The sequence below is a fragment of the Knufia obscura genome (genome assembly GCF_036327395.1).
Source record: "Knufia obscura strain CCFEE 5817 isolate CBS 148926 chromosome Unknown scaffold_9, whole genome shotgun sequence".
Taxonomy (NCBI): Eukaryota; Fungi; Ascomycota; class Eurotiomycetes; order Chaetothyriales; family Trichomeriaceae; genus Knufia; species Knufia obscura.
Window position 1 is genome coordinate 707,687 of NW_027042695.1, and position 26,588 is coordinate 734,274.

At 51.8% G+C, this 26,588-nt stretch overlaps 10 protein-coding genes across 10 annotated transcripts; 3 read left to right on the forward strand and 7 right to left on the reverse strand.

Annotated features, from left to right (window-relative positions):
• Nucleotides 1-660: 660 nt before the first annotated feature.
• PMZ80_007588 (uncharacterized protein) lies at nucleotides 661-1,209 on the reverse strand (the record flags this gene model as incomplete). The annotated part of the gene is made up of 1 exon (XM_064875995.1): nucleotides 661-1,209. The coding sequence occupies one exon, from the start codon at nucleotides 1,207-1,209 to the stop codon at nucleotides 661-663; it is 549 nt and encodes a 182-aa protein (XP_064728259.1).
• Nucleotides 1,210-3,256: 2,047 nt separating this feature from the next.
• Nucleotides 3,257-4,569, forward strand: PMZ80_007589 (uncharacterized protein; the record flags this gene model as incomplete). Its single annotated transcript, XM_064875996.1, has 2 exons — nucleotides 3,257-4,014; nucleotides 4,080-4,569. 2 exons carry the CDS (start codon nucleotides 3,257-3,259, stop codon nucleotides 4,567-4,569), a joined length of 1,248 nt encoding a protein of 415 aa, XP_064728260.1.
• Nucleotides 4,570-4,845: 276 nt separating this feature from the next.
• PMZ80_007590 (uncharacterized protein) lies at nucleotides 4,846-7,206 on the reverse strand (the record flags this gene model as incomplete). The annotated part of the gene is made up of 2 exons (XM_064875997.1): nucleotides 4,846-6,988; nucleotides 7,040-7,206. 2 exons carry the CDS (start codon nucleotides 7,204-7,206, stop codon nucleotides 4,846-4,848), a joined length of 2,310 nt encoding a protein of 769 aa, XP_064728261.1.
• Nucleotides 7,207-11,381: 4,175 nt separating this feature from the next.
• Nucleotides 11,382-12,776, reverse strand: PMZ80_007591 (uncharacterized protein; the record flags this gene model as incomplete). The annotated part of the gene is made up of 1 exon (XM_064875998.1): nucleotides 11,382-12,776. One exon carries the CDS (start codon nucleotides 12,774-12,776, stop codon nucleotides 11,382-11,384), a length of 1,395 nt encoding a protein of 464 aa, XP_064728262.1.
• A 948-nt stretch (nucleotides 12,777-13,724) lies between these two features.
• PMZ80_007592 (uncharacterized protein) lies at nucleotides 13,725-15,044 on the reverse strand (the record flags this gene model as incomplete). The annotated part of the gene is made up of 1 exon (XM_064875999.1): nucleotides 13,725-15,044. One exon carries the CDS (start codon nucleotides 15,042-15,044, stop codon nucleotides 13,725-13,727), a length of 1,320 nt encoding a protein of 439 aa, XP_064728263.1.
• A 1,538-nt stretch (nucleotides 15,045-16,582) lies between these two features.
• On the forward strand, nucleotides 16,583-18,330 carry PMZ80_007593 (uncharacterized protein; the record flags this gene model as incomplete). Its single annotated transcript, XM_064876000.1, has 3 exons — nucleotides 16,583-16,619; nucleotides 16,683-16,914; nucleotides 16,953-18,330. The coding sequence occupies 3 exons, from the start codon at nucleotides 16,583-16,585 to the stop codon at nucleotides 18,328-18,330; spliced, it is 1,647 nt and encodes a 548-aa protein (XP_064728264.1).
• Nucleotides 18,331-19,118: 788 nt separating this feature from the next.
• Nucleotides 19,119-19,658, reverse strand: rex2 (Phosphatidylinositol 3,4,5-trisphosphate-dependent Rac exchanger 2 protein; the record flags this gene model as incomplete). The annotated part of the gene is made up of 1 exon (XM_064876001.1): nucleotides 19,119-19,658. The coding sequence occupies one exon, from the start codon at nucleotides 19,656-19,658 to the stop codon at nucleotides 19,119-19,121; it is 540 nt and encodes a 179-aa protein (XP_064728265.1).
• Nucleotides 19,659-20,592: 934 nt separating this feature from the next.
• Nucleotides 20,593-22,668, reverse strand: PMZ80_007595 (uncharacterized protein; the record flags this gene model as incomplete). Its single annotated transcript, XM_064876002.1, has 1 exon — nucleotides 20,593-22,668. The coding sequence occupies one exon, from the start codon at nucleotides 22,666-22,668 to the stop codon at nucleotides 20,593-20,595; it is 2,076 nt and encodes a 691-aa protein (XP_064728266.1).
• Nucleotides 22,669-24,024: 1,356 nt separating this feature from the next.
• On the forward strand, nucleotides 24,025-24,746 carry PMZ80_007596 (uncharacterized protein; the record flags this gene model as incomplete). The annotated part of the gene is made up of 2 exons (XM_064876003.1): nucleotides 24,025-24,235; nucleotides 24,364-24,746. The coding sequence occupies 2 exons, from the start codon at nucleotides 24,025-24,027 to the stop codon at nucleotides 24,744-24,746; spliced, it is 594 nt and encodes a 197-aa protein (XP_064728267.1).
• Nucleotides 24,747-25,410: 664 nt separating this feature from the next.
• Nucleotides 25,411-26,144, reverse strand: RHO2 (Rho GTPase; the record flags this gene model as incomplete). Its single annotated transcript, XM_064876004.1, has 2 exons — nucleotides 25,411-25,978; nucleotides 26,107-26,144. 2 exons carry the CDS (start codon nucleotides 26,142-26,144, stop codon nucleotides 25,411-25,413), a joined length of 606 nt encoding a protein of 201 aa, XP_064728268.1.
• Between the last annotated feature and the right edge of the window lie 444 nt (nucleotides 26,145-26,588).

The window sequence follows — 26,588 nt, forward strand, 5'->3', positions numbered from 1 at the left end:
GACAGGACATTTGCACCTTGCTCCACAATCCGCCAAAGACGAAATGTAGGATCACCAACTAATGCGGTCGCGTTAACTAGGGCCATCTGAACGAACAACCGGTACGCAAAGCTGCGGTAAGAGAAGCCACATGGTCTATGGCATCCTTGGTATATACCACTGTTCACACACCTCTGTAACCGTTGATCCAAGCTGTCTGGTCACCGACCCCAATTGTATCGCTCAGGAATGGGGGAACAGCGTAAGCGCTGTAATTGTTGCGTCGTGGACAGAGTCTCAAGACTTGGCAACCACTTGCGGACATTTCGTCAACTCATACAGATCTTGGCTGCATTTGAAGAAGCCAGACATAATAGCCGTGAGCCTGGTGCAAGCCACACGCTCACCTTGCATACCAAGCCGGACCGCACTGTTCGGCGTTCGAAGTTTCCTTAGCGAGGGACCTCGGGCTTTGCTTCATATATGTGCTGTCGTGGCTTTGACCTAGGCCACATGTTCCGTTTCTTCCATAAGATCAAGAGCTCGTTCTCGTGTTCGTCATGCGGCTGCTGCCCGTCAGGCTCGATCTCGACCGACCTTCAGCAGGTTGGCTGCAAGCAAGAAGCTGGAAATGAATGAATATAGCCATGATCTTATCGCATAGACTATACCATGGGCGGCTCATTGAGATAGGACTGGGCGACCATTCTGATCAGTGTCTTTGTTAGCTTTCCATACTGCTGTAGGCTGTCCATTCTCTGCTTGACTATCAGCAAACCACTCTTGCTTCCAGATTTCAGCTCGTTCTTTGACCCGTTCCAGCATCTGCTCTGCACCTTTCCAGCTCTCACCACGGTGGCCTGCGCTGATGCCGACTATTATGCTCTCTTCTTCTATTGGCACTTCACCTAGCCGATGCACAATAATAACTTTCTCTAGATTGTGCTTTGACCTCACTTCAGTCGCGATCTTGAGCAGAGTGTTCAACGCCAGCTTCGGGTAAGCTTGATAGGCAAGGTGCGAAACCGGTCTGTTGTCGAAATTGTTCCTCGTTGTTCCTAGAAATAGTACATTTGCGCCTGCGGTTGGTGAGCGGATAAAGCGCGATGCAAAGGCGACGTCAAGAGCATCATATCGAAGCTCTACATGAGCAGTGCCGTCCTGTGATACCAGTGTCTGGGGAAAATTGGCAGGATCCAGGAGTGAGATCAACGAGCCAGCGGCTGCCATCGTCGCTAACTTCTCTGATCACACGGTTGAACAAGACCTCACGACTGAGATGCGCTCCTTTACAGCGTATCGCTTTAATAAAGGCCCTCGTTAGCGACTACTCATTCGTATCATTGTTCATCAACCAATATTAAATAATGATCAAGATCGCAATCGCACCTTCCGCCGGAGCGACTCGTTAGCCTGAGGATGACATAATCCAGCCTTAATCGCCTGGCAGCCTTACATGAAGCTCCTTCCACTTGTGCGTTGCTGCCCGATGAACCAAGTCGAGTATAATTTTCTTACAACGCACAAAGATAATATCGCTTCACTTTGAATAGCCATTCACCGCCAGTTCCCAAGTCTATTACTCCCATATATACCAAATTTGGACAGAACCGCTGCTCGATCGAGTAATCAGAAGCCAGTTCAAGGGCCGAGCAGAAGAATTCACCACTTCTGCATGTTTTCTACTGGATATCAAATTATACACCTGCTGCCAATCATGAACTTTATCCTGTCGAAGTTTAACAAAATCATCCGTCCACAGCTGCGGTCGACCCGTCCAACTCAGACACGGCGTGAGTCAGGGTCCACCAGAGAGTCTGTTTGCTGTCAGGAACTCACCAAGTTTTGCCCATGCACAGCGCGTTGTGCCAGTTCGTCCACTGTGCTACAGTAAGTTAGGTATATCATGGCATCCCGCGCTATCGACCTTGTTTATGGTGCGTACCACAGTTTGTCGACTCCGAGCCTTTTGGGAAGGTCAACCTTCGAGCTCGTATGGTCTTAGAGCGTCTGGACAGCGGATCAGAATGTGCAAGTCACTATTGTTCACCAGGGATAGCGTCCTCCTTGCTCGTGTACACTCGCGGCAGGGAACCATACTACCGGAGCCCACGTTTGTCGTATTGTATCGTGCAGCACTTCGTCCATGGTTTCGTTCGTCAAACTCCCTTCCGGATCCAAATGCAAACATCACCAAGCCTTTGTGTACTACATACAACGTCTTCTGCTCTGGTGACCAGCCACTGACAAATCGCCAATCGCCACTGCTATCTTCTTTACATTTCAGCAGCCGATTCTCGAGCCTAGGATGAGCGGGAAGCATCGAAGCTAACAGAGCAGAATGTTTCCGCCTGCTTCACCATGGCAGATCCCGTCGACGCCCAAGGGCTCCACAGCTACGATCGTGGACTTCTGTGCTGTAGCTTGATCCTAGTCCACGACGCTCAAGTACAGATCGCTTCAACTGCCCCGTCTGCAACAACATAAGCTTCACTGATCGACTCTTAGGTACAACGCGTGCTTAATCTTACAAGATTGATCAGCTTTCATCAGGGCTGAATACATTAGGCACGGAAAATAGAAGCAAAGGTCTGGCCAGACCAATTTCGCTGCCGTGTGCTATGGACTGACTTGCGCATCGTGGCGTCATTTACAGTTTGCAGAGTCACGTAATACGCATCGTTCCTGCAGAAAGTAAGTTCAGTTCCTACAGCAAAGCGGAAACCTCCACATACAATCTGCGGAACACTTCGTCTCTAGACCACGACCTTGGAACTCTTACGACTGCGTGAACTACAATGCTTGTGTGGCCTTCCCTGCTCGACCGCCTCGAAGGTCTCAGACCTAATCGAAAGCAGATCAGCTTTCCAACGTTGCTAACTCTTACATCCAACTTCGTGAGCGCATGCCCAGAGTGTCCACCGACATGGTCGTGTGATTCTAACCAGCGACCTGCGCTTCGGACAGCTGGTTGCTATTCTGTCAGCACCAACGCTTCGCTGCGTCTCGGGATCATACCCTGTCAAGTTTGGCCGTTTGTCGGGTCGGTGGTCGTACGACGGGAATTCTTGTGCTACAAGCATCTATTCGGCAGCCAACCACAGCCTGCAAGCACGACTATCTAAACCTCGACTCACGACCTGAACAGCCTCCGCCGCGCAGCTCGAAGCTTCAAACGCCGTAGCTGATGTATGAAAGCACGGTCGTCATCAATTTCCGCATGTCTCGAGTGTAGGCCACACTCTGCCATCTCTTCCGACCCAGCACACAACAAGAGATGCCATATACTCTGGCCCGCAAGCACTCTTTCACCCTGTTGATGGCACATATACTGACCGGGAGCACAGCACCTCCCGCAATCATCGCTTCATGGCCTGCACCGAATTACGTGGATCCTGAAACCCGAGGCAGTGGCCTCATCGTTCTCTCAATCCTGCTCATCATCATTACCAGCATCATCATCGCCATACGCATTTACACAAGGCTAAGAATCACACGAGCATTCGGCTTCGACGATGCCTTCGCCATCATCGCTTATATCCTTGGCGTAGCCCTATCAACCCTCGTCATCATCGGCAACAAGTACTACTACAGCGGCCGCCACGTCTGGGACATTCCGCCCGCCCTATTCGTCCCGCATCGTCAATACATATGGTGGGGCGAGCTCCTCTACATCCTCTCCACCACCTCCATCAAGATCAGCGTCCTCCTCTTCTACAGACGTCTCAGCATCAGTTTCACCAAAGGCCTCAAGAGAGCCACATGGATCGGCCTAGCCGCCAACCTCGTCTACCTATGCATCTTCACAGTGTGGCTCTGCTTACTATGCCACCCACTCAACGCATACTGGGATCTCTACAAACCAGGCTGGAAACAACAACCAGCCCAACAACTCAACCCCGCAAGTTGCCTAGCAGAAAACATCAGCCTCCCCGTATCCTCCGCTCTAAGCGCCCTAACAGACCTCTACGCCACCCTCGTCCCACTCGTCCTCGTCATGACGATCCAGAAACCCCCCAAGCAGAAAATCCCACTGTAAGACCGCACCGCATCCACCCCTACCCCCAAACCCCAACGAATGACTGACCAACACAACACAGCTACGCCCTCTTCTCCGTCGGCTTCCTAGTAGTAATCTTCGCAACCCTCCGCGCAATCTACACCTACAAACTCCTCAACGTAAACTACGACTTCACCTGGATCCTCTACGACTGCTGGATCTACGCCGAGCTCGAACTCCAATTCGCGATCATCGCCGCGAGTGCGCCGGCCCTACGACCCCTCTTCAACCGCGCCACGTCGGCGGCACATAAACGGGGGAAACGGGTGTCCAGGGTGTTTCAGCGACCGTCGACCAACAACGCTGCGGATGCGGGACCGCAGATTTGTTTGGTTGAGCACCATAAGAAAGAAGGGGGAAAGGAAGGGAAGGGCGAGGTGGTAAGCCAGACTACGTCCCGACCTGTTGAGTCCCTGGATCCGTCGGCTGCGTCTGCGTCTCCGCGTAGTTGGGCACAGAGGCCAGTTTCGGCGGATCGTATATTAGAGCATGGGTCGCGTCGGATCGATAATCCGCATTTGACAGTCTAGTGGGATAGTTGCTGTGGGTAGTGATGGGCAGCAGTAGACTAGGTTGAGAAGCACGCCAGCATAGAAACACAAGACATGAATATACAATCTCATTCATTCATTGAAACAAGAACTTTTCTGCCACTAGCAGAAGCTGGGGTATCATCTATCAAAACAAAAAGCCACGCACGCAAAACACCCAGAAGCACCCATTTCTGCTCCTGAGGAGCACCCCAAACACCAAAACCAAGCCCAAAACAAAACCCAACCCATTCATCAAAATCATAAACTCATAACTCAATTGCCATGCTGGCCATTCCTGCCACCGTACCCAAACACCCAGCCACCGGCGTTCCTAATTTCGGCCCTACCAATACGGTCTTCCAATACTTCCACTTGCGTAAGTGCGTCGCCAGTCCTAACCCAATTTGCGCTGCTGGTTCGCATTCTCAGCCGTCGCAGTCTGTCGGGGTTCTCTGCAAAAACATCGTCCATAGAGATGGTTGGAATTCGCGGGAAGATCGCGTCGGGGTTGATTGTTTCCTGTTGGGAGAGTGTGTTGAATACGTGGCCTGGTGTGGCCCATGATGGCAGGCTCACGTTTCGGTCGGAGTCGTCGGAGGAGTCTGTGTGGATCTCAGGGAGGGTGATGTCTGTTGGTGATGTGTCGTTGATTGCTTGAATGGTGTGCATGTTTCGCATGGGGGCGAAGGGAGTGTTGATGCTTGGACCGGTCTGTGTGAATGGTCGCATGTTCTCCTGGTTTCGTTGTGGTTGAGCCATCTCTGTGGCGAAGGGGATTCGTTGTGTTGCGTATTGCTGCATCTGTGGAGCAACCCTGGTTGGTGGTTGAGGGAATTGCTGTTGGATGTTCTGGGATGTTCGTGTGAAGATGGATGGCTTCTTGATGGAAGCTCTCACTGGTGGTTTGGAGAGATTGCTTGGATACGCAGGGAGATCATTCTCCTTCTCTGGCATATCAGACATGTCCTCGTCGTGTACACCAAGTCTTGAAGCTGGCCGAGATGGCTCATGGTGGTCCAGTCTAGCTGGTGGTCGTGGTGGTGGGTTTTGTGGCCGTGTTGATAGTGGCTTCATGGCTGACTTGACAGCAGGTTTAGCAACTGGCTTTGTTGCTGGTCTGATCTGTCTCTTCTGTTGCATCTCTCTGAATGCTTTGCCCTTTGCAGCGGTGACAGCTTCTTCGCGCTCTTGACGCGTTTCGAGACTTGTCTCCCGTTTCTTACGTGCGTTCAGCTCTTCAATGTGTGCCTTTCGTTTCTCGGCACTGTTGCGTCGTGCTCGACGATCCTTTTCAGCCTCTTCTTCTTCCTTGGCTCGTCTGAGCTCTTCTATTTTGTTGTCTCTTCTTTCTTTTTGTTGTTGTTTGACGCGTGCATCTTTTGCTGCAGCTTCTTCGTCAAGTTTCTTCTTTTTCTCTGCAAGTGAGAGGACTTTTGGTTTCTCTACTGGGGATGGTGGCTTTGTAGTATTGTGTGCTGCTACTGGGGCAGGATTGACTGGTTTGGGTTGTGATAGAGGCTTGATCTTGATGGGTACGGGCTGTGGCTTTGCCGCGTTCGTAGCTCGGACTGGTCTGCCAAATGTCTTTGGGGCTGCCAATCGTCGTGAGGTAGGTGGTCTGACCTGTGATGGTCGTGGAGCTGTAGGTGCTGTTTCTTTCACAGTGTCCTGTGATGTGCTTTGTGTATCCTCTTTATCTGGAATATCATGCTCGCTTGACGCGTCATTTGTGTCTGGAATGATGTTCTCTAGCTCTTTTGGCTCTTCTGGCTCTCTGGGCTCTTCTGGCTCCGGCATATCAGGCTCAGCTTCTTCTATCTCTGGCTCTGATTGATTATGCTCATGCTCTGATTCTGGCTCTTCTTGCTCAGGCTCTTGTGGCTCTAGCATCTCTGGCTCTGTAGCTCTTTGGGGTGATGATGATTCGTATTCTTTCATTCGCTCTTCGTGGGCAATGAGTTCTGGTGCTCGTAGATCAACTGATTGTGCATCTTCCGAGTCTTCATCGTCGCTGTCGAGTCCTAGGCTCTGCTGTCGGGCAGGCTGGACTGCGGAGCTGGGTGGGATGTCTGTAGTGGGTTTGATGTCTGTTGTTCGTGCTCCCAAGCTTTGTTTGAGAGGATCTCGTGCTGGTAGTGGTGCAAACGAGAAGCTGCCCTTTCGCAGTGGCTGTTCTGGTGTAGCGTGTGTGGATGGGGAGCCGATGTCCGAGTCTGTATATAGCTGGACTGCCGCTTGTGGTGTGGGCGTAGGTGTGACATCTTTGTCCTCTTCTTCTGGTGTGTCTGGGCTATCTGGAGCTGCTTGGACTGGCTCAATCACAACTGCTGGTTCTTTTCGAGCGGTGGTAGCCTTGAACCTGGGTGTTTTCGCGCCGCGCAGCTTGCCAGGAGTCTTGAAAGCCTGTAGAGCTTTGCTGTGGTATGTTAGAATGGCTCAAAAACGCGTAGACTGGGTCGAAACTCACAATTCAGACGCATTGAACAGCTCAGAAATGTGCTCATCGAGCCATTGCAGGTGGTGAATCGCAGGAAAACCGAGCTCGGCGTACTCCTGGAGGCTGATATCGTGAGCACACTGGCGCTCGGCCAGAACCCAGTCGTGGCTCGCAACGCGAGCTTTGGTTGCTGCCATTGTGATGGCGAAGAGGAAAAATTTCAAAAAGCAAAAAGAAACAGTTCTCTAAACTGTTGTGACAATAAATGTCACGTGAGCTCGTGCTGAAGGCATTTTGAAGTGAAGTAAATTGTTTTCAAACTCGAAAAGGCAGGTGCAACTGTGTTTGAAGTGAAGATTGGAAAGAACGATGGACGAAACGCGTCAGATTCACTTGAAATTCGAAAACACGCTAAGTGGGTCACAACAAACCAAGCACGCTAACACGGAGTCGAACTAGTGCCATACGGCATCTGATAGAGAGTCAAGAGATGTTATTTCTTTGAATTGCTATGTACTTGCTATCTAGACTGTGTGTGTCAATTGTGCAGGCAATATTGCGGCATTCATCCTATATACCTTAAGCCGTGCCGGCCCGGCACTCGGCCTGCGGTACCGCCGATGATGAGGACAGCATAGGGGCAGCATCGACAACTAGGTAGGTCTTGGATCCTATACTGGGGTGCTCCCCAACACTGAAAACCAGTGCTCAGACAAACTCGAGGTATTCAGCAATCTGGGACTCGATTTGCGTACTGGCGTGCCCCCGGGTATCGAAAACCAGTGCTCAGACCACTCGAGGTATTGGATCCGGTCTCGAGTCCTGTACTGGCGTACTCCCGAGTCTCGAAACTAGAGCCCTGACAACTCGAGTTATTGTCCCAAATTTCGGTACTCGATTCCTGCACTGGGGGCCGCCCGAGTCTTAAGAACCAGTGTCCAGACAACTCGAATCATCATCCTAAATCGTCTCGATTTCTGTACTCGGTTTCCGTACTGGCGTGCCCCCGGATATCCAAACCCAGTCTTTAGACAGCTCGACTTACTGTGCTATGTTATTGGTCTCGAATTTTGTACTGGCGCCCTCCCGGACATCGAAAACTAGTGCTTGGACAAGTCGACTCATACTGCTAAATCGTCGGGGCTCCATTTCTGTACTGGAGTGCCCTGAACCTCGAAAGCCAGTGCTTGGACCATGCACGCCGGCAGCTCTCCATTTCTGTGCTGGGGTGCCCCTGAACCTCGAAAACCAGTGCTTGGACCATGCACGCCGGCAGCTCTCCATTTCTGTGCTGGGGTGCCCTTGAGTCTCGAAACCCAGTGCTAGGTCACCACTCAACTCATCGTGCTGAAGACTCCCGGTTTCTGTACTGGGGTGCCCCCGAGTCTGAATAACCAGTGCTCAGATAATCCGAGTCATCATGCCAAATTGTCTCGATTTCTGTACTGGCGTACTCCCTAACCTCGAAAACCACTGCTCAGGCAACTGTACTAGGGTGCCCCCCAGTACTGAAACCGGTGCTTAGCCGCCACTCGAATCGTTGTGCCATGGGTCTCGATTTCTGTACTGGGGTGCCCCCCGAACCTCGAAAAGCAGTGCTTAGATCAGATCTCGATTTGCCCTACTGGCGCACCCCTGAGCCTCGAAAAGCAGTGCTTAGCCAATCCCAGCTCAGGTCTCGATCTCTGTATTGGCGTACCCCCTGGCCTCGAAAACCAGTGCTTAGATCAGATCTCGATTTGCTTCGAAAAGCAGAGTTTACCGACCCCAGCTCAGGTCTCGGATTCTGTATTGGGGTACTCCCAGCCTCGAAAACCAGTACTTAGTTCCAACCTGGATTTCCCTCGAAAAGCAGCGTTTAGCAAGCCCAGCTCAGGTTACGATTCCTGTACTGGGGCACTCCCCGAGACCGGGTACCAAGCCCTCAGGATTTCGAGATCGGCCCTCGAAAACAAGCGCTCAAGGGATCAGAATCAGCTCTGGGTTTCTGCACTGGGGCCCTCCAGGAATCTAGAAAACCACTGCTCAGAACATCAACATCAGCTTTCGGTTTCTGTACTGAGTCCCCGAACCTGAAATCAAGCCCTCAGAACAATCACACCGAATCAGCTCTCGTTATCTGTACTGGGGTCCCCCTGGATCTGGAGATCGAGTGCTCAGAACAAGTCTTGATTTCAGTACTAGTAGGTTTGGTTTCGTACAGAGATGCCCCTGAGTACTGGAAACCAAGTACTTATGAACAGACAGCTCGATGTGTGACCGCTTTCTGCACTGAGGTGCCCCGGACTTTCGAGATCGAGTGCTCAAGCATGCGACTCCTTGTGCCAAGTCGAGTCTGCTTACTCAACTGGGGTACCCTCGAGCCTCGAAAACCAGTGCTCAGGCGCCTTTATCGATACACCTGAATGAATGCGGCCAGCCCAGGTCTCATTTTCTGCACCGAGGTGTCCCCCAAGCTTGGAAATCAGTGCTCATGCGATTGATCGACACAGCCAAACCGATGCTACCAAATTGAGTCTCGTTTTCCGTAACGGGGTACTCCTGAATTTGGAAGTCGAGTGCTTGGAACAGCTGGTGGGTATCGATGGCAATGAGTGCACAACCTCTGTACTGAGAAGCTCTCGAACCTCGAAAAGCAGTGCTCAGACAGACGGTAGCTCAGGTCTCGATCGCTGTATCGGCGTGCCTCCGAGTACTAACCGACGACCTAGGTATTTGTGACACGGTCGATATCCGCGACAGAAGGCTGGATCTCGTCTCAGCACTGGGGTCACCCCGAGTGCTAGAAACCGACTCCTAGGTATCTGTGAACAGGTCGACTTTTTTTGATGGGAGGCTGGGTCTCGATTTTCGCACTGGCGTACCTTCGAGTCCGGAAATCGAGTTCTCAGAACAGTTCGAATTACCAGCTCGAATCATTGCAACAGGTAGGTCTCGATATGTGTACTAGGGTGCCCCCGAGTGTCCAAGATTAGCTTTCGCTGTCCGCTCTGGGCTGCACCCAAGTCACGGAAACCAGCAACAGTGCTATGCCCCCATATTACTCATCGGCGTGTCCCCGAAAGCCCAACCCTTCCAGTCATACAGTGCCTTCGCAAGCCACTGTCGTACTAGGGGAACTCAGGGATCATTCCTTCTCGCAGTGGGCCATCATTTCTGATCTAGAGCTCGCTTGCCCATAGATGTTCCTCGAAACATCATTATGAATGCCACTGGTAACTCGTCAACATAGCTGTTCTAACCTCCATGTTGCTCAGTAGCGTGCTCGTGGATCTTCAGGACCGGTGCCGTGTTTAACTCGCTGACAAATCTATTCTGAACTTTGTGCTGCCCGCCAGCGTACCTCCAGGCTCTCGAGACCAGTGCGGTATGCGGGCGGCACCAGGCCTTTTCAGGATCTCGTTCTCCTCAGCGTTGCCACAGTAGGTGTTGGAGAGGCTCACAATTTTACCTCTAGTCAGGTCGATTTGGGGGTAATCCAAGCACGTCTCGATTGTGCACCGGCGTCCGCTGGAGCCCTAGAATCCAGGGTTCAGGCGAATCGACTTAGCGGCGGTGGGATCGAGTATAAGATGATGGCTAGAGTGCATTCGAATGCCTGCATCAGTTCTCAATACATCGTGGGGAAACATAGTCCCAACGGGTCTTGGTTGCGAGCTCCTTATGCTCTCTGCTGGAAGCGGGTATCTTTCGTTTTGCTCTTCTAGGACGCCCAAAATCTGCAGACCAGTCTCAGAATCAGACGGCGGTTCCGAGGGATGTAGCTTATAAGCAACGGTATGCTCCTGACTGAAGAAACGCTTGGAGTAGTCCGACCTTCAGGCAGCCACAGAAGATCTCGAAAGATGAAAAGTCATCGCTTGAGGAATCCCAGTGGCATGAAAATTTGCTTGGCAATCACAGAATTGGTGCGTCGAAACTGCCGACCACAGCAATCCTTCGTGAATGAAGGTCGCAACATTCATAAAGGAATGTCATCCAGATGCAGGAAAAGTCCTGTTGAGTAGAACGAGCCTAATTCGCCATCTGTTCAGTATTAATTCTGACTGCAGGTGCTGCTGGATAGCCTATATATTCCCAATAGACTTCAAGGTCTTCTTGTGTCGGTATCAAGATGCCTTCCTTCTCCCTTCAGCAGCACGTGACATTTCTCACAACAGTCGAGAAGAGTGCTACTCTTCACTAGCTCGCCTAGCTCCGGCAGGGGAAACCTCGCTGGCTCCTCGTCGAGCACGCGAAGCACCAAGAGCAGCCCATCCACAGACTGCAATGCATGTGAGACAGAACTGATCTTGGACAAAGGGCACTTCGTCTCACTTGTCTCTCATTCCTCAAACAACCTCATCACAACCTCGAACCCCCCAATCACCATTCAATAACTCCTCGGCAACCCCAACACCCTCTCAGAAACATAATTCAAGATCATCTCCCTACTAACCGGCGCCAACCTCGGCACAAAACACTCCCTCAACCACCTCTCAACATCATACTCCGCCGCATACCCCATCCCGCCATGACTCATAACAGCCCTCTCACAACTCTTAAACGCCGCCTCAGCAGCCAAATACTTCGCACTATTCGCCATAGCACCCACAGTATTCGGACTCACCCAGCTCCCCTCCTCCGTCCCGGCAAGATCATACAGCATCGCAGAATGATACGTCGCCAGTTTCGCCGCCTCAAGATTCATATACGCGTCCGCCAACGGATGCGCAATCGCCTGGTTCTGTCCAATTGCCCTGCCAAAGACAACGCGCTCCTTCGCGTACGCAGACGCTTTCTCCAGCGCGGCATAGCCTAGTCCCAATGCCTCGCCGGCAAGCAGACACCGCTCCGCATTCATCCCATGCAGGATGATCTTGAAGCCCTGTCCCTCTTTACCAACCAGCGTATCAGCGGGTATCTCATAATTATCAAAGAACACCTCGTTCGCGTCCACGGCTCGCCCACCCATCTTCCGGATCTTCTTGAGTTCGAGGCCAGATCCCGGTGTCCGCTTGGCATCTTCAGGCAGGTCAATGCAGAACATACTCAGCCCATCACTTGCTTTCTTGACTTCTTCGAGGGGCGTCGTGCGTGCAAGCAGGATCATCTTCGTCGCGACTTGGGCGCAAGTAATCCAGATCTTTTGACCGCTGATCGAGTATTTTGTTCCATCGGAGGATTTCTTGGCGAAGGTCTTGAGTTTGAGGGTGTCGAGACCGGTGTTTGGTTCTGTGACGCCGAAGCAGGTTCTGTATTTGCCTGAGATGATCCCCGGAATTGTGTTGTCGAGTTGCTCCTTGTTGCCGAATTTGGCGAGCGGTTGAGTGGCGTAGACATTTGCGTGGATTGACTGTGCGCCTGCCATGCCAGCACCAGACTGGGAGATAGTCTGCATCATCATGGTGGCCTCCGAGATGCCGAGACCTGCTCCACCGTATGCTTCGGGAAGGGCTATGCCTAGCCAGCCGTCTTTGGCTAGGGCGGCGTGTAGTTCGTGCGGATCAGTCTCAGTACGGTCGTGTTCTTGCCAGTAGTTGTTGTCGAAGTTTGCGGTGACCTTGAGGATGGCGTCACGGACTGTTAGTTGGGATTCGGTGAAGTTGGAAAGATCCATTAGGGTGTCGGATTGTGCTGGGCGGGATGAGGAGAAGTGGCGAGAGGCATTATTGCGTGACTTCAGGTGCCGTGGTATACTTGTTGATGCTCGTACTAGGTGTGAAGATGTGCCTGTTGATGCTCTTAGAGCTATACGAAGCGATGCTGGTGCTGTGAGGAAAGACATCTTTGCTCGATGCTTGTTTGAACGCTCAGTCTGCCACTGAGAATATGGTTCGGCGACGCCTAGAGGATACCAGAGCTAACCGAGCTCACTTCCGTGGTTTGCTGGGTTATTATGCACAGCACGCGCAAAAGTAGCAAGGAGACTGAAGAGTGATGGGATGGATAGATGTGAAGATCTCGATGAAGGCAAAATACTTAAGTGGTGATCTGGAGAATCTCCGAGATACGGGGGCTTAGCCGTGCTTTCCCAGGACCTCGGGCGTCTCGAAAGGGAAAGGTCTTCTCGAAAGTAGTAGGCGGCACAGTTCCGAGGTGACACGTGCGCCGGCGAAATCGTGCTCTATGCCGATCACCGGACATTGATCAAGCTGGCAAAGCACAAACATTGCCCGATCACAACGCTGTTGATCACCCGAGCAGAACACTCATCTTTTCCTTTACGAGGGATCCAATGTAATTTTCACGTTAGCCGCTCCCTATGGCTCGTCTGATATTCGCAGCGCAGGTGCATAGCGCGTGGGCTCGTTAGGTGATAGAAGTCTGTGCATTAGGGGTCATCTGCACCGAACAATGGACAACTCCGGGTAGTGTTTTCAAGCCCGGAGATGACCGTAGGCTGCCTACTACCAGTAGCCACGATCGCTCTCATACTGATCGTTTGATATGAGGTGGGTCGACGCTGTTGCAGAAATCACATTGAATACCTTTTAGACGAGAATTCAAAAGCATGTCTACGATAAGTTGCATGGTTGCGACACCAAGGTCGAGACGATCTTGCTTGAAGCATACAGCCGGATCTTGAAAGACACGTCAGTTTTATGCGTGCCGATTGCTTGAGACGTTCTGCTTCAACACTTGTCTTCAGCACGATGAGAATCGGTATTCATCATTTGCAAGCACGGCCATATACCACGAGAATTGCCAGCAAATACGTCGTACAAGTGACACTCTATAGCTTCGACTTGTCCGCAATCAAGCTATAACTCCTCGGGTAGGACTCAAGCCTGTCCCTCGTGAAATCGTCCACATTCCTGAAACCACCAACAGCCATAGCAATGTCAAACTCAGCGAGCAGACTCCTCATGACATGCCTCACACCCTGTTCGCCCATAACACTCAGTCCCCAGATCCACAATCTACCAACCCAGACAAATTTGGCACCCAAGCATAAAGCCTTGATGATATCGCTCGCACCCCTTACTCCAGAGTCGTACGTAACAACAATTTTCTCACCAACACCCGCGTCAATAATGTTCTCCAGCGCGTCGAGACTTGCAATGGCACCATCAACTTGTCTGCCAGCATGATTGCTAACCACGATACCATCACAGCCGACCTCAACAGCTTTTTGTGCATCTCGCACAGCTTGGATACCCTTGATCATGAATGGCGCGCCCCCACTGATCTCCTTCCACGTCTCGATTAGCCAGGGGATCTTCTCCCAGGAGAATGCCCGTCCATGCCAGACATTCTCATCGATCCACTTCTGAGCTGCACCCTCGGGATTCTTTTCTGGATCAATCCCTGCTTCCTCTAGGCGTTTCTGGAAGACCGGGTCGGTAAGACCAAGATCTGCTCCGACGCCACGATAAAATGCATAGTTGGATGTTGCGATGTCATCGTGTCGCCAGCCGAGCTGCCAGGTATCAGTGGTGAGTATACACGCCGTGAATCCTGAGTCGTGCGCTCGCTTCAGAAGAGAGACGGTAAGTTCGTCGTCGTGAGGCATGTACAGCTGGAAGAAGCGGATGGGCTTGTCGTCTGAGCCCTCGACATGGACGGCCTTGTCTAGTGTCCGGCCTTCATCATTGGCGGCCCCTACACCTTCAATTGAGGAGCTACCCGCTGTTGATAGGCCATACGGAAGCATGAGTTCACCCGCAACCTTCGCAACCGGGATCTCACCAGCCCCATTGTAGATTTTGTTGATACCAACAGGGGCAAAGCCAATAGGAGCAGCACATTTGTGGCCGAACAGAGTAGTTGTGGTGTCTCTGCGGTTCGTGTCCACTAGCTGATGTGGAATGATACGGTGTCGGTAAAAGGCTTGCCTGTTGGCTTGGTGAGTCCAGCCAAAGCCAGCATTACTTTCAGCGTAGAGACGGCCATTGCGCGATAGACACTCCCGTGCTAGGGTTTCTAGCTTGTCAGGTTGCGTATTGAAGGGTGGGTTCGTGCCGTCGTTGAGTTCCCAAAAGTGCTCGCGTTGACGTTGTTGCCACGAAGGTGTGCTGCGAGGGTACAGCTTTGGTATCCTCGGGTCCGACATGGAGAACGAGCAAGATGATGAAGTGTGTCGGTGGTCAGAGAGAATACAAGTCCCCGTACGGAGATGGGTGGTATGTTCCTCACGGTTTGAGCTTGTGCCGATTGATCAGAGAACAACCGCCCTCGAAGAACATGACGTTGGTTCGTGTTTCAGTTAACTTGCTTACGAGGCTCTGCGGATGCTTCACCGAGCTGCTATGAGAAACTTCGCTGATTGGTCTGCCGTGTGACGGCATGATGCAATTCTGGTTGTAATTCCGGTTCCATAGGTGCGTTCTCGACTCGAACCTTCGCAAGCTAACATCCCCAGAGACAGTGCCGGCGGCCAGTCACACTTGCAATTCCTCATCTTGCACTCAAGTTGCGTTGAATAGCACTACTGGCACGAAGCAGTGAAGGCTTGAACATTCAAATAATGCTCAAGCGAATGAACGGCAGTGTCGAGTTATCGTCATGACGTAGCCCAGCAGAGAGTAACAAAGCTTGGCATATGCTTGGTAGACTTGGGGTAGCTTCCTAGCCGGCTTACCTGCTATTTTTATCCTCGATGCTCCGAAGACGAATTGCTTTGCTCATTAGGGGTACTCGCAGGCGGTAACAAAGTCATAGGTGGAGGGAGCTATCGCTCTGTGACGAGAAGTCAAACAATCCCATTGACAACAAGCACCACAAACCTGCAACGAAGGTCCAGATGTCCATCAGATGAATAAGTCTCCACCAGCTTGTCGCGAATCCTCCTTGGTTGTGTCCGGCCTCATCATATGCCTAGACGCAGATTCCTGAGATGCCAGCTTTCCCACTTCGTTTATTCAAGACGGCAAACAAGAAAGACTGTATTCGACAACACCGTCAGCCGCTGCTTGAGGCACGCTCCATCGACATTTCCTGTCCGCAACATGGACAAGTAACAGCTTTAGGTACAGTAAATGATGCCTAACCCAGAGGACGGATGAACGTTATAGGCTACTATAGTCTAAGTGGGTCGGTAGGCACGTTCAATTTCCTGACACGTCTCACCTTCCCTTTCCTATGTGACAGCAAGGACTTAATATTCGATTTTACCATCTCGTTAGAATACACCTTACAATGTCGCTGTTGCGAGCTCTCCTAGCCTCTCACCATGCTCCTCACAGTCCATACCAAGATGGCGTGTCGCTTGCGGCAAGCAGGTTGCGAGATGCGCATCCCTGAACCAAGGATATGGTTGCAGAGACGACGGCACGTCTATCGAATGGGACGTCAAATGTAGCTAGCCTTGAGTGACTGGATGTTATGTGTCTCACTTGTCACGATTTTCGCGATGTCCGTAATACTTCGAGAAGCCGAGACTTGTTCTTTGGTCTGCATCTTTGTCACGTTGACTTCCAGCAGCTGCACCGGTGCTCGGGTATTGCCTGCCTCATCAATTACTGCAGTAGTTGCTGCCAATCTTTCAGCCATCGGAAGCTTCCTCGGCACAGAATCTTTCAAGCAGAAGGCAAGTACTCTTGCGCAAGAATTCGATCGCCTTCAACTCGCGACTGGGAGGCGTGATCTAGTATGTCAACAGACTACGATCTGGTGGTAGTTGGAGCAGGTAAGTTGACTCAAACTCGCTTCAGCCGTCACTACACACAACAGCTGACTCCCCATCACCCAGGCTGGTTTGGCCTTGCGGCAGCAAAAGTCTACCTCGAGCTTCACCCCATAGAGAACATCCTCGTGCTCGAAAGCTCCGGGACATGCGGTGGCACATGGGCTGAGAACCGGATCTACCCAGGCCTCAAATCCAATAATCTGCACGGCACATACGAATACCCCGACTTTCCTATGGACCCAGAGGTTTACCGTGTTCGTCCAGGCGAGCACATACCCGGCGACGTCCTGCACCGGTATCTCACAGACTTCGCTCACGCTTCGGTGTTTTCAGTCGCTCACGCTTCCACACGAGAGTAGACTCCGTCGAGCCAGCGCCAAACGACACATGGAAGCTCCAGATCAGCTCGCCGGATTCAAACGAACCAATCACGACGGGGAAGCTCATCCTTGCAACGGGTCTAACATCGACACCGAACTTCCCACAGTTTCCTGGGGTCGAGAAGTTCCAGGGTCCATACTTCCACGCCAAGGACTTCGCCCGGTACAGCGAGACGGTCAAGACCGCAGACAACGTAGTCGTGATCGGAGGCGCGAAATCAGCCTACGACGTCGCATATACCTACGCTGACTCAGGCGTACAAGTCGACCTCATTATCCGGCCCGACGGTCATGGTCCAGTCTGGATCTCAAATCCCTACGTTGACTTCGGTCTGAGGCTAGAAAAGCTACTCCTAGTCAGGTTTCTAACATGTTTCAGCCCATGCCCATTCGGCGATACAGCCGGGCTGGGGGCCTTCAGGAACTGGCTACATGGCACACGAATTGGCCGATGGCTCGTCGATAAGTTCTGGGTTACACTAGGCAACGGCGTCATAGCAGCAAACGGGTACGCATCTCACCCTGAGATCAAGAAGCTACAGCCATGGAACAGCCCCTTCTGGACCGGCACTAACTTGAGCATCTATAACTACCCTCACAACTTCAACGACCTGGTCAAGCAGGGCAAGACAAGAGTGCACATTGCAAATGTGGATCACCTCACCGAGCATGAAGTGCATTTATCAACTGGCGACATCCTGAAAGCAGACGTCGTTGTATGCGCCACAGGCTGGGACAAGAAACCACCATCGTACTTCGACTATCCAGGAGCCAACATCGGCCTGCCTCAATCAACGGAAGAACAAACCTGTCTCATCGCAGCAGCAGACAACGAAATTCTAACACGTTTCCCACGGCTGAGAGACCAGCCACAGCTAGGAAGCGCCGTCGCCCCCGACACATCTGGCGACCCCCACCGCCTCTACCGCTTCATCGTCCCTCCCAACTTCGTACAAACCCGCAACCTCGCATTCGCCGGCGCACTCAGCGCAATCTGCACCGCAATAGTCGCCAACTCCCAAGCCCTCTGGATATCAGCCTTCTTCGACGGCAAGCTAGATCGACTGGCGAGCACGGACGAGGAGATCACGAGGGAGGTGTTACTGCACACTCAGTGGGGGAAGTGGAGGTATCCGTGTGGATATGGTGCCATTGCGCCTGATATGCCTTTTGATGCGTTGCCGTATGTGGATCTGCTGCATAAGGATCTGGGGTTGCGGGTTAAGAGGAAGGCGAATTGGTTTTGGGAGCTGTTTGAGTGGTATGGGCCGGAGGATTTTGGGGGATTGGTTGATGAGTGGGTTGGGAAGCATCCTGTTAAGGAGGCCTGACCTGACCATATCACGTGTAAGTCACATAGAGCATAAAACATAGATGGTTGGCACACGCTGTCATGCCAGTGGTCTCGGCTCGCAAAAACGAACCAATGAACTGATATGCTCTAATGTTCACTGTCAGTCAATAGTTCCCTTACCACGACGGTGCATCGCACATCTAAACCATCATCCGCTTGGTTGGACAGCAACGCGGTGACCGCTGCACCCAACCAGTCGGACGACGAGAAGAGGCTTGCACGCGTTGCACTGCAATGTGTTCACGGGCTTTCCAGAGTGTACAACCACTACTCAGTCCGCCTGACTCCAAAGCGTAAAGCAGTACGTATCATCTCAGACATTTGAAGGTGCCAGTTTCCCTCAGCGTCGACGATACAATCCCGAAAGGTATCTGAACCACCCCGGTGTGAGCCCACAGTCTGCGAGAAGCTCGCACAGCCCGAACGGTGGGCAGGTCGCGCTACTAGAGCGAAGGAGGACTTGCACCACAGCGGTTACATCAGGGTGATCTGCATGTACCAGACCGTATCCCGGAAGACAGCTGTGATGAAGAAGGTATCTGCTGCCAACGTAGTCGGCTCCTGTACTCCTGAGCGAGGTGTGCAATAGCTCCTTCTTGTTTTGGGCTTGAAGAACCCTCAGAGGGAGCCCGATCGAACAGTATTTGGCACACACCGAGGCAGATGACGTCGGTGCATCATGGCCAACCTGCTTCCCTTCTCGCCTCAACGGCGGCGTCCGTCGTTCCCTATTCGTGCCCAAGGCCGCTCACAGTCCCTCCGCCATCAATCACCATCCCCCCTTTCCAACCTCTCAAACAACCCCATATAGTACCTCGCCTCCTCAATACTCTCCTTCACATCCTCCTCCGCCGTATGAGCCAGCTTCTTAGCCGGTACCTTCCTGATAACGTCATTCGAGCACCACCTCCTCACCCCCTCCTTGATACTCGACACATCAAAGATCCTATAATGTAGCCACCCAAGCACCTCCGCCCACGGCTCACGCATCAAAAACATCTTATCCGCGTGCACGCTGTTGCCCGCAAGTAACGCTTTTTTCTGCGTGGGGACGTAGCTCTTGATGTACTGCAGTAATTCGGCTGCGGCCTGAGCGGCAGGGACAGCGGAGTCTGACTGGCAAGCGGCGACGAGGCCTGATTCGGTATGGGTGCGTGTGCACCAGGAGTCCATGGCGTCAAGGGCGGTTTTGGGGGTTGTGATTGTGGCGTGGTAGCCGGTGGGGTCGAGGAGGTTGAGATGAGCGTCCGTTATGTAACAGGACAGGGAGAGGATGGTGTCTGTTGTGGGGTTTAGGCCTGTCATCTGTGTGGATGTTGGAGTTAGATATGTGACTTGGGAATAGACGTGTATCAGTAGGACGGAAGATGTGGATGTAGATTACCACCTATTGTCCGAAGTGTCTCGTCAGGCTGTTTGGACCGTTCGATATGACGGGCCTCGTGCGCCTCCAGCCCGCTTCATATGCCTCGAAAGACTGGCGGGCGCTGTACTCGGGACTTGACTCACCTCACAATCAATCCACACTAACGGGTCGGTACTCCTCGCCAGAGACATGCTCGACGATTGCCTGAGAAAGGAGTGCTTGGTAGATCGAGATGCCAGTATTCGACACGTAGCTCGAGAGTACAGAAGGCAGGCAGTAGATGGCAACCTATTTATGGTCGCTCCGAACCGTGCAGGTGTAACACGTTGGGTAGCTGTATATGGTCGGGATAGGGGAAGAGCGCTTGACAGATGTTTGGGTCGAGCTCGCGAGGCAAGCGGGTTCATGAAAGTTGGCGTGAAGAGTGAGTCCACCCGACAGGCTTGATGTGGATGGAAAACGGAGGGCCGTAAATCTCAAGAGTGGAAGTAGAGAATTGAACCACAAGTGAAAGGGTATATGAAGTATGTCGATGCTTTCGAAGTGAAATGATAGGTACCTACTCTAGGTATTTACCCAGGTAAGTGCAGCCCTGGACGTGGGATAACGAAAGAGTTAATACAAGACAGTACTGTAATATTACTCCACTGATCCTCACGTGCAGTGGCCAGTTCTAGGTAGGAGTGCCAAAAGCTGTGCCGCTGAACGCAGGTCCAAAGGCCGGGACTGTCCCTGAGCATAGAAGCATGTAGTACCCAATACGAGCTCATACTGTGCAATACTGTAGGTACAATACCGTCTTCTGCTAGAGGAGCCTACATTTGTACACAAACTCGGCAAATTTCTATTGCGAGAGGTGGATTGATTATCGTGTCACTTCGAATGGCTTCTTTTGAGCGGACTGATCACGTCTAAGAATCTATCAAATCTATTGGTCTTGCTCGGGGACCTGTTGTCATCCTTCTTCAAGTACGAAGCCATACTAGTCGTAGTCACATTCGTCTGCCGCGAGCTAGACCTGCTGTGTACCGCACTCCGCCCACCGTTTCTCGGCCGACTCCCATTGAGCAAATGCGCCAGCTGAATATCGTGCGGTCTCAGCGTGAAGTTTTCCTTGTCATCGCATCCCGTGATCGTAAAGGCTGTAGGACAGGTATGCTCGCAGAATTCACTTAGCGACGCAGTGCTACGGATCGTGTCTGTGGGACTCGCGGACAGCCCCGAAGCGTTGTTCGAGGAATCGCTTTGAACTGTGACTCGCCGAGCGAACAACACGACGCCGATGACCGTCAGCCATGTCTTGCGTAGTCCAGATATGCGCATGATTATGCCGGAGCGCACTGTGCCTTCGGTGACGAGTATGTCGCCGTCTGTGACTATGTCTGTCGAAATCATACCGAATAGGGCTTTTGAGCTTCGGCTGGACGGGTTGAGAAACATTGCACCGCGAAAGGATGTATCGGAAAGATCAAAGCCGTCGACGATTGGCATCTGTGTGCCGGGCGTATGTCCGTGGATGCGCGGTAGCTCGCCGTGGGATTGTGGAAAGTCGTTCCAATCACGCATCTCGTTGATGCCTTGCTGTGCTGTAATGCGGAAGTATCTCAGATCCTGGATACCCAGTCGTGCTTGCATGATATCTGATATCTCAGTCCGCGCCGGGATTGTGCTGACTGAGTAAACTGTGTTGCAGTCGCGTCCGATAACGTCCGCAGCTGACTGGTCGGCCATTGTTGCAGGGGCGTCCTTGATCATGCTCCTCCGATGCTGTCGGTATTGAAAGGCCGAAACTTCAAGGTGATGGGCCAATATGGACACAAAATTGAGCTCGAAAGAGACCTTGAGACTTAGTAGGACTGCGCAGAAGAGCTCGATATTGCTTCGAGCGTAGTCGACCATCAAAGAAGAGTCTGAGAGGCCAATGAGGGCATAAACTTTGTCAAGACGTTCTGAGCATAGCCTGTGCCTGTGTGCTTTGAGGAGGTCTGACAGGGGTTCCTTGACCGAGGTAAGATGGCTTCGTTCTGTAGCAGTGTCGGCGTAGCTGAAGTCGGCTTCCATACCACGACTGATAGACAGGAACTTGTTCGGTCGTTCGAAGACAAGTCGAGATTTGACGACATCGACTGCCGCGGTGTGCAAGATCTGCGCAGGCTCAAGACCCCCCGAAGTGTTCAAATCATGTATCTGCCACTCAAGCAGATACGACATCAGTACGAACGGTGCTCGAAAGTCGTCCCAGGACCATAGAACGTCGCCATACATGAACATCAAGTTCTGCGCGAAACGGTTCTCCTGTAGGACCCATAAGCGGGACCAATAGTGATGGCGACATATTTGTAGCATTGTACGCCACTGGTCTGCAAAGCGACATGCCGATGGAGAGGAACTTGGCACGTACTTTGCAACCAGATGCCGGTCATTGTGGAAGTTCTGAGGTCGACCAATATCCTTCTTGATTTCATCTAGGAAATGGACAAACTTTTCGAGACCAGCACCGTCACCAGCCGTTTGAGCCACGCCAGATAGTGGTTCAAGCCAAGCTAGCACTGTTTTTGCTCGCTGGAAGATATTTGGCATAATCTGAACTTGTGAATTGCGTTCCCGGATATTGCTGTGATCGAGGCATATCGCGTCAACCCATAGGAATACTGTCGGTAGCGCACGGAGCGTCAACTTTTGCCTGTATATAGATAAGAGTTCATAAAGGTTGCTCTGCACTTTGACCTCCTGATTGTTGATGAAGATACAACGAGTGGTGTCATTGTCATCCCAGGTATATGACAAGGCAGTGTAGCATTGGTCATATTCTGTCAATCGCACGCTCCTGAGTCGACACCTGATCGCGACGTCTTGAGTACTCAGCTGAGGTTGGATCTCAAGCAACCGAACATGTGTTATTGGATGCGGAAGTGGTTCTTGTTTGAAGCCATTCTCAGTGCCGAGCATAGAAGCTGATTTGGCTAGAATTACCATTCCCAAGACGTTCGATCTGCATCGCTGGCTGGCTGTCAAAATCTGTTGTGGTTATGATCGACACTGTGTCTGACCTGGAAGAGCAGTGTCAAGCAGGTACGCCCATGTCGGTGCTGTGCAATGGCTCTTACCGGTGTGTGCACTTGTTACTTCTTGCCTACCAAATCACCGGCAAGGTCTCACGAATGAAAGTTACAAGATGTTGGAGGAGTGTGAGGTCCGCTTCCCACGAGACAGAAAGCCCGCCGAGGGTATCTGAAAATCCACAGCACATGTCTCATTTTCATGCATCTTTCGTGTGATCGACGTCGTGACGGACGTGGTCCGAAATCCAACGGCGTCGAGCGCACACCAATGAACAGATGGCAGCAAGAGAGCACAACGATGCAAAGTGACGAAAGTAGAAGGAATTCTGGATCGAGCTGGATGCTCCAGCTCAGATGGAAACTTTTCTGGACAAGCCGCGCTTTCCAGAGACGCCAGCAACCGTCCCGGTGGATGTAGGGTGAAGTCAATACACGAGACGAATCTTGGCGGTTCCAGCTCCCGGAACCGATGGTTCGTAGAAGCGATATGTGAGCACTCTTAACGGATTCCCAGGATTTTTCAAAATGGTACAAAACCGAGTTCGAGTTTCAACACGGGTTAGGGGTGTCATAACGGTATAATTTACAAAACGCCTTAGGTTCTAAACTGAATTAAGCTTCTAACACGAGGTACAGACCACCTAACACGGTTTAGAACTTAATCTGGTTTATAGTATTCTATAGATTACTGTTCGAACGTGTATTTGTCCGCCGAAATTCAGGTAAATCGTTTTTAGTGTGCTCGAACACTGTTTTCAAAAAACCCTTCGGGGTTGCAAAGCTGCTTGGGACCAGGTTATCAGGTGTAACACTTCCACAATCCGGGGTACGAGTACAGTTGAGTTGGTAAACTTTCAAAAAAGAACGGATGTCCGTGGATTGCGCAAGCTTGGAGGAACTCTGTTTGTCAAGAACGCTCTGGACACCGCCCAGGAGAAGGTGCGATACTTGAAGTTGAATAATAATAATGCATAATTCGGGGCAAAGCACAAATTTGAGCAGTCTGGGCAAGCACGTTGGCTGTCGCTGTCGAATCCGGGCAAGCCGATCCTTCACTCCGAGTCCAAGTGATGACTCGTGTCAAGCCTCGTTCGAGTAACAGCCGAGTCAGGCAGCTAAACGCGCTAACCACATCTAGCAAAACATCTCGAATCGCAAGTTCAGTTTTGTAGAACCACTGCAGAACATCGACAAGCAGCACCGCAACCACTCCACCATCGACTACAACCACATCGCTGCCAAAATGGTGTGCTTCTCCCTCCGCTCAGCACTCACCAGTGCCTTCGACCTAACCACCCGCTCCTCCCTATCGATTGCGACCCCCCTGCTACAGAACACATTCCGAAGCACGAGACACTCAAGACCACAATTACAAAATGCCGCCGCAGCATTCTCAACATCGTCTGCCGCCCAAGCAAAGAAGAAAGGGAAAGCCATGACCGATAAAAGAATAAGTAAGCAACACTCTCTTCATCCCACTTTAGCGACACCCTCCTCCATCCCCCATCCAGCCCGCGCACCACGACCCCCATACCATACCATCGCATACCACAACACAGCAGATCCTCACTAACACCCTCAGCTCTAATCCGCTTCTTCCTCCATCACCCAACAACCCTCACCCCGCGCCCCCTCCGCTTCTCACGTAATCGAGCTCTAAGACACTGGACAATCCACCGCGCCTGGAACCTCTACCGCAACAAACTCAAGCAGCGCCGCGAACTCGAGCTAGAACGCCAATACAACGCCATGGCGGCCGCGAACGAAGAGCTGCGGCTTGGGGCTGGAGATGGTGGAAAGTTGTTTAGGAGAGCGCAGATGAAGATCGGGACGTGGAGTATACCGGAGAGGGGGGGTGGTGTGCCGATTGAGTATGCGAGGGGGCAGGTTGAGTGGGTGGGGAGTGTAGCGGGGGGTGTTGGGGGGGTTGCGAAGGTGTGGGATGGGGAGTGGAGGAGGGCGTGAATGTAGATATATATGGGATGAGAGGTTGGGGATTTGCGTTGAGTGGTTCTGGGTATGTCCGTCCGTGGGAAGAAGAACTGGCAGTATTTCCATGGGCCACAGTGATCTTTGTGCGTGTGATTGTGCGATTCAGATGGGCTCGAAGCTGAGAGGAAGAATTTTGTCCGAGCAAAAGAGTGCATGAATTGTAGAACAAGTCTCAAGGCAGTTGGGTCCTCGGCGCTGGCTGGTCAGTTTCTGTGATCTGGAAAGTGTGCTGCGGTTGCCGGTAGTGATTTCCTTCTCGCATCACAACAGAACCCAAAAGGAAGGAGCGATCAATCTCAAGAGGCTGCTCGTGAATGGCAGGGCGTCGTGGTCCACGACCATGGGGCAAAAGTTGAGGAATGAACGAAATTCGAACTTGTACAGTATTGTTATGTGTATGAGTATTCGAGCATTATTTCGTTACATATATCAATAGTGAGTGCTGAAGGAAGCCAGAAGGCTTGCCAATAAAGCACGCAAGGCCTCAGGGAGGTGTCTAGAAAAACAGATTGACCTCCGTACTTTTCGTCCTACCATCCAATGCCCCTTCCAAATAGTCAGTTTTCCAACTCCCTAGCTCCTGACGCTCAAACGAATGACCCGCGGAACGACTGGTAGATTGACTGCTACGCCCAACTCACAGGACAACGCAGCATCCTCCCTCGCTCTGCTTTCCATGATTCAATAATGCAGCTCGAGTGGCAGCCTCAAAAACATCATCGACTCCCTCACCCGTCAAACTTGAGCACTCGAGGTATTTGCGAGCACCACACATCTGAGCCATCTGTTCACCCTCTTTAGGAGTGATAAACCTCAGGCTCTTTTTTCTCATCTCCTCAATAGCAATGGGGTCCTGCCTTAGATCATTCTTCAAGCCAACCAGTATGATGGGCACATCTGGACATCTTTCTCTTGCTTCCTCTATCCACTTGTGCTGTACGTTTTCTAGACTGTCTGGAGTGTCCACACTGAAACCGATCAAAATGACATGCGATTTCGAATATGCCAGTGGGCGTAACCTCTCGTAATCTTCCTGTCCAGCGGTATCCCAAAGTGCTAGTTGTACTGATCGACCATCGACACGACAGTCCGTAACATAGTTCTCGAAGACGGTCGGTACGTAGTGAGTTGGGAAATAGCCTAATGTGAAGACGGACAGCAATGAGGTCTTTCCGCAAGCCCCGTCGCCTATTATGACGAGTTTCCTGCAATTGTTGGGTCAGCCTGAGGTTCAATTACTGGGAGGGCATTGGTGTGGAAGGTGCGACTGCTCGGTTTGCGCCAAGCACATCCACGTCCGCGCCTTCCTATAACTGAGTTGATAGGATCGTACCTTCTCATAACATTTTGTTGTGTTTGATTCTGAGCCATGGTTGTGTATAGGTGACCAATGACCGTGGTTCAGCAGTGGGATGGGCTCAGATGCTTGTCAGGCTCTCTCAGTGCAGGGAACAGCGAGGATAATCGAGGATCGGAACAGGTTGAGAGATGGAAGAACAGGATATTGCTGGTAGTGCTGGCAGATGCTGGCAGAATGGCGGTATGTAAATGACGGATAGGATGATGGATCGGCAAGTTGGTGTAACAAGATGTTTGTCAGGTGTAGCGGTGCAGCCGTAATGTCAGTGGACGGCGGACGCTGGAGGCTGGAGGGTACTTGTACAAAGTCACAGTGCTAAGAGCAGTGATTGCGCCTAAGGCCGATCGTTCTGATAAATAATCCTTCGGCACAATTTACAATACTTGAGATGTATCCATGAAGCACGCTGTCGTGTAGATGTGCTCTAAATTGGGAGTCCGTATCTGTAGGTCTCG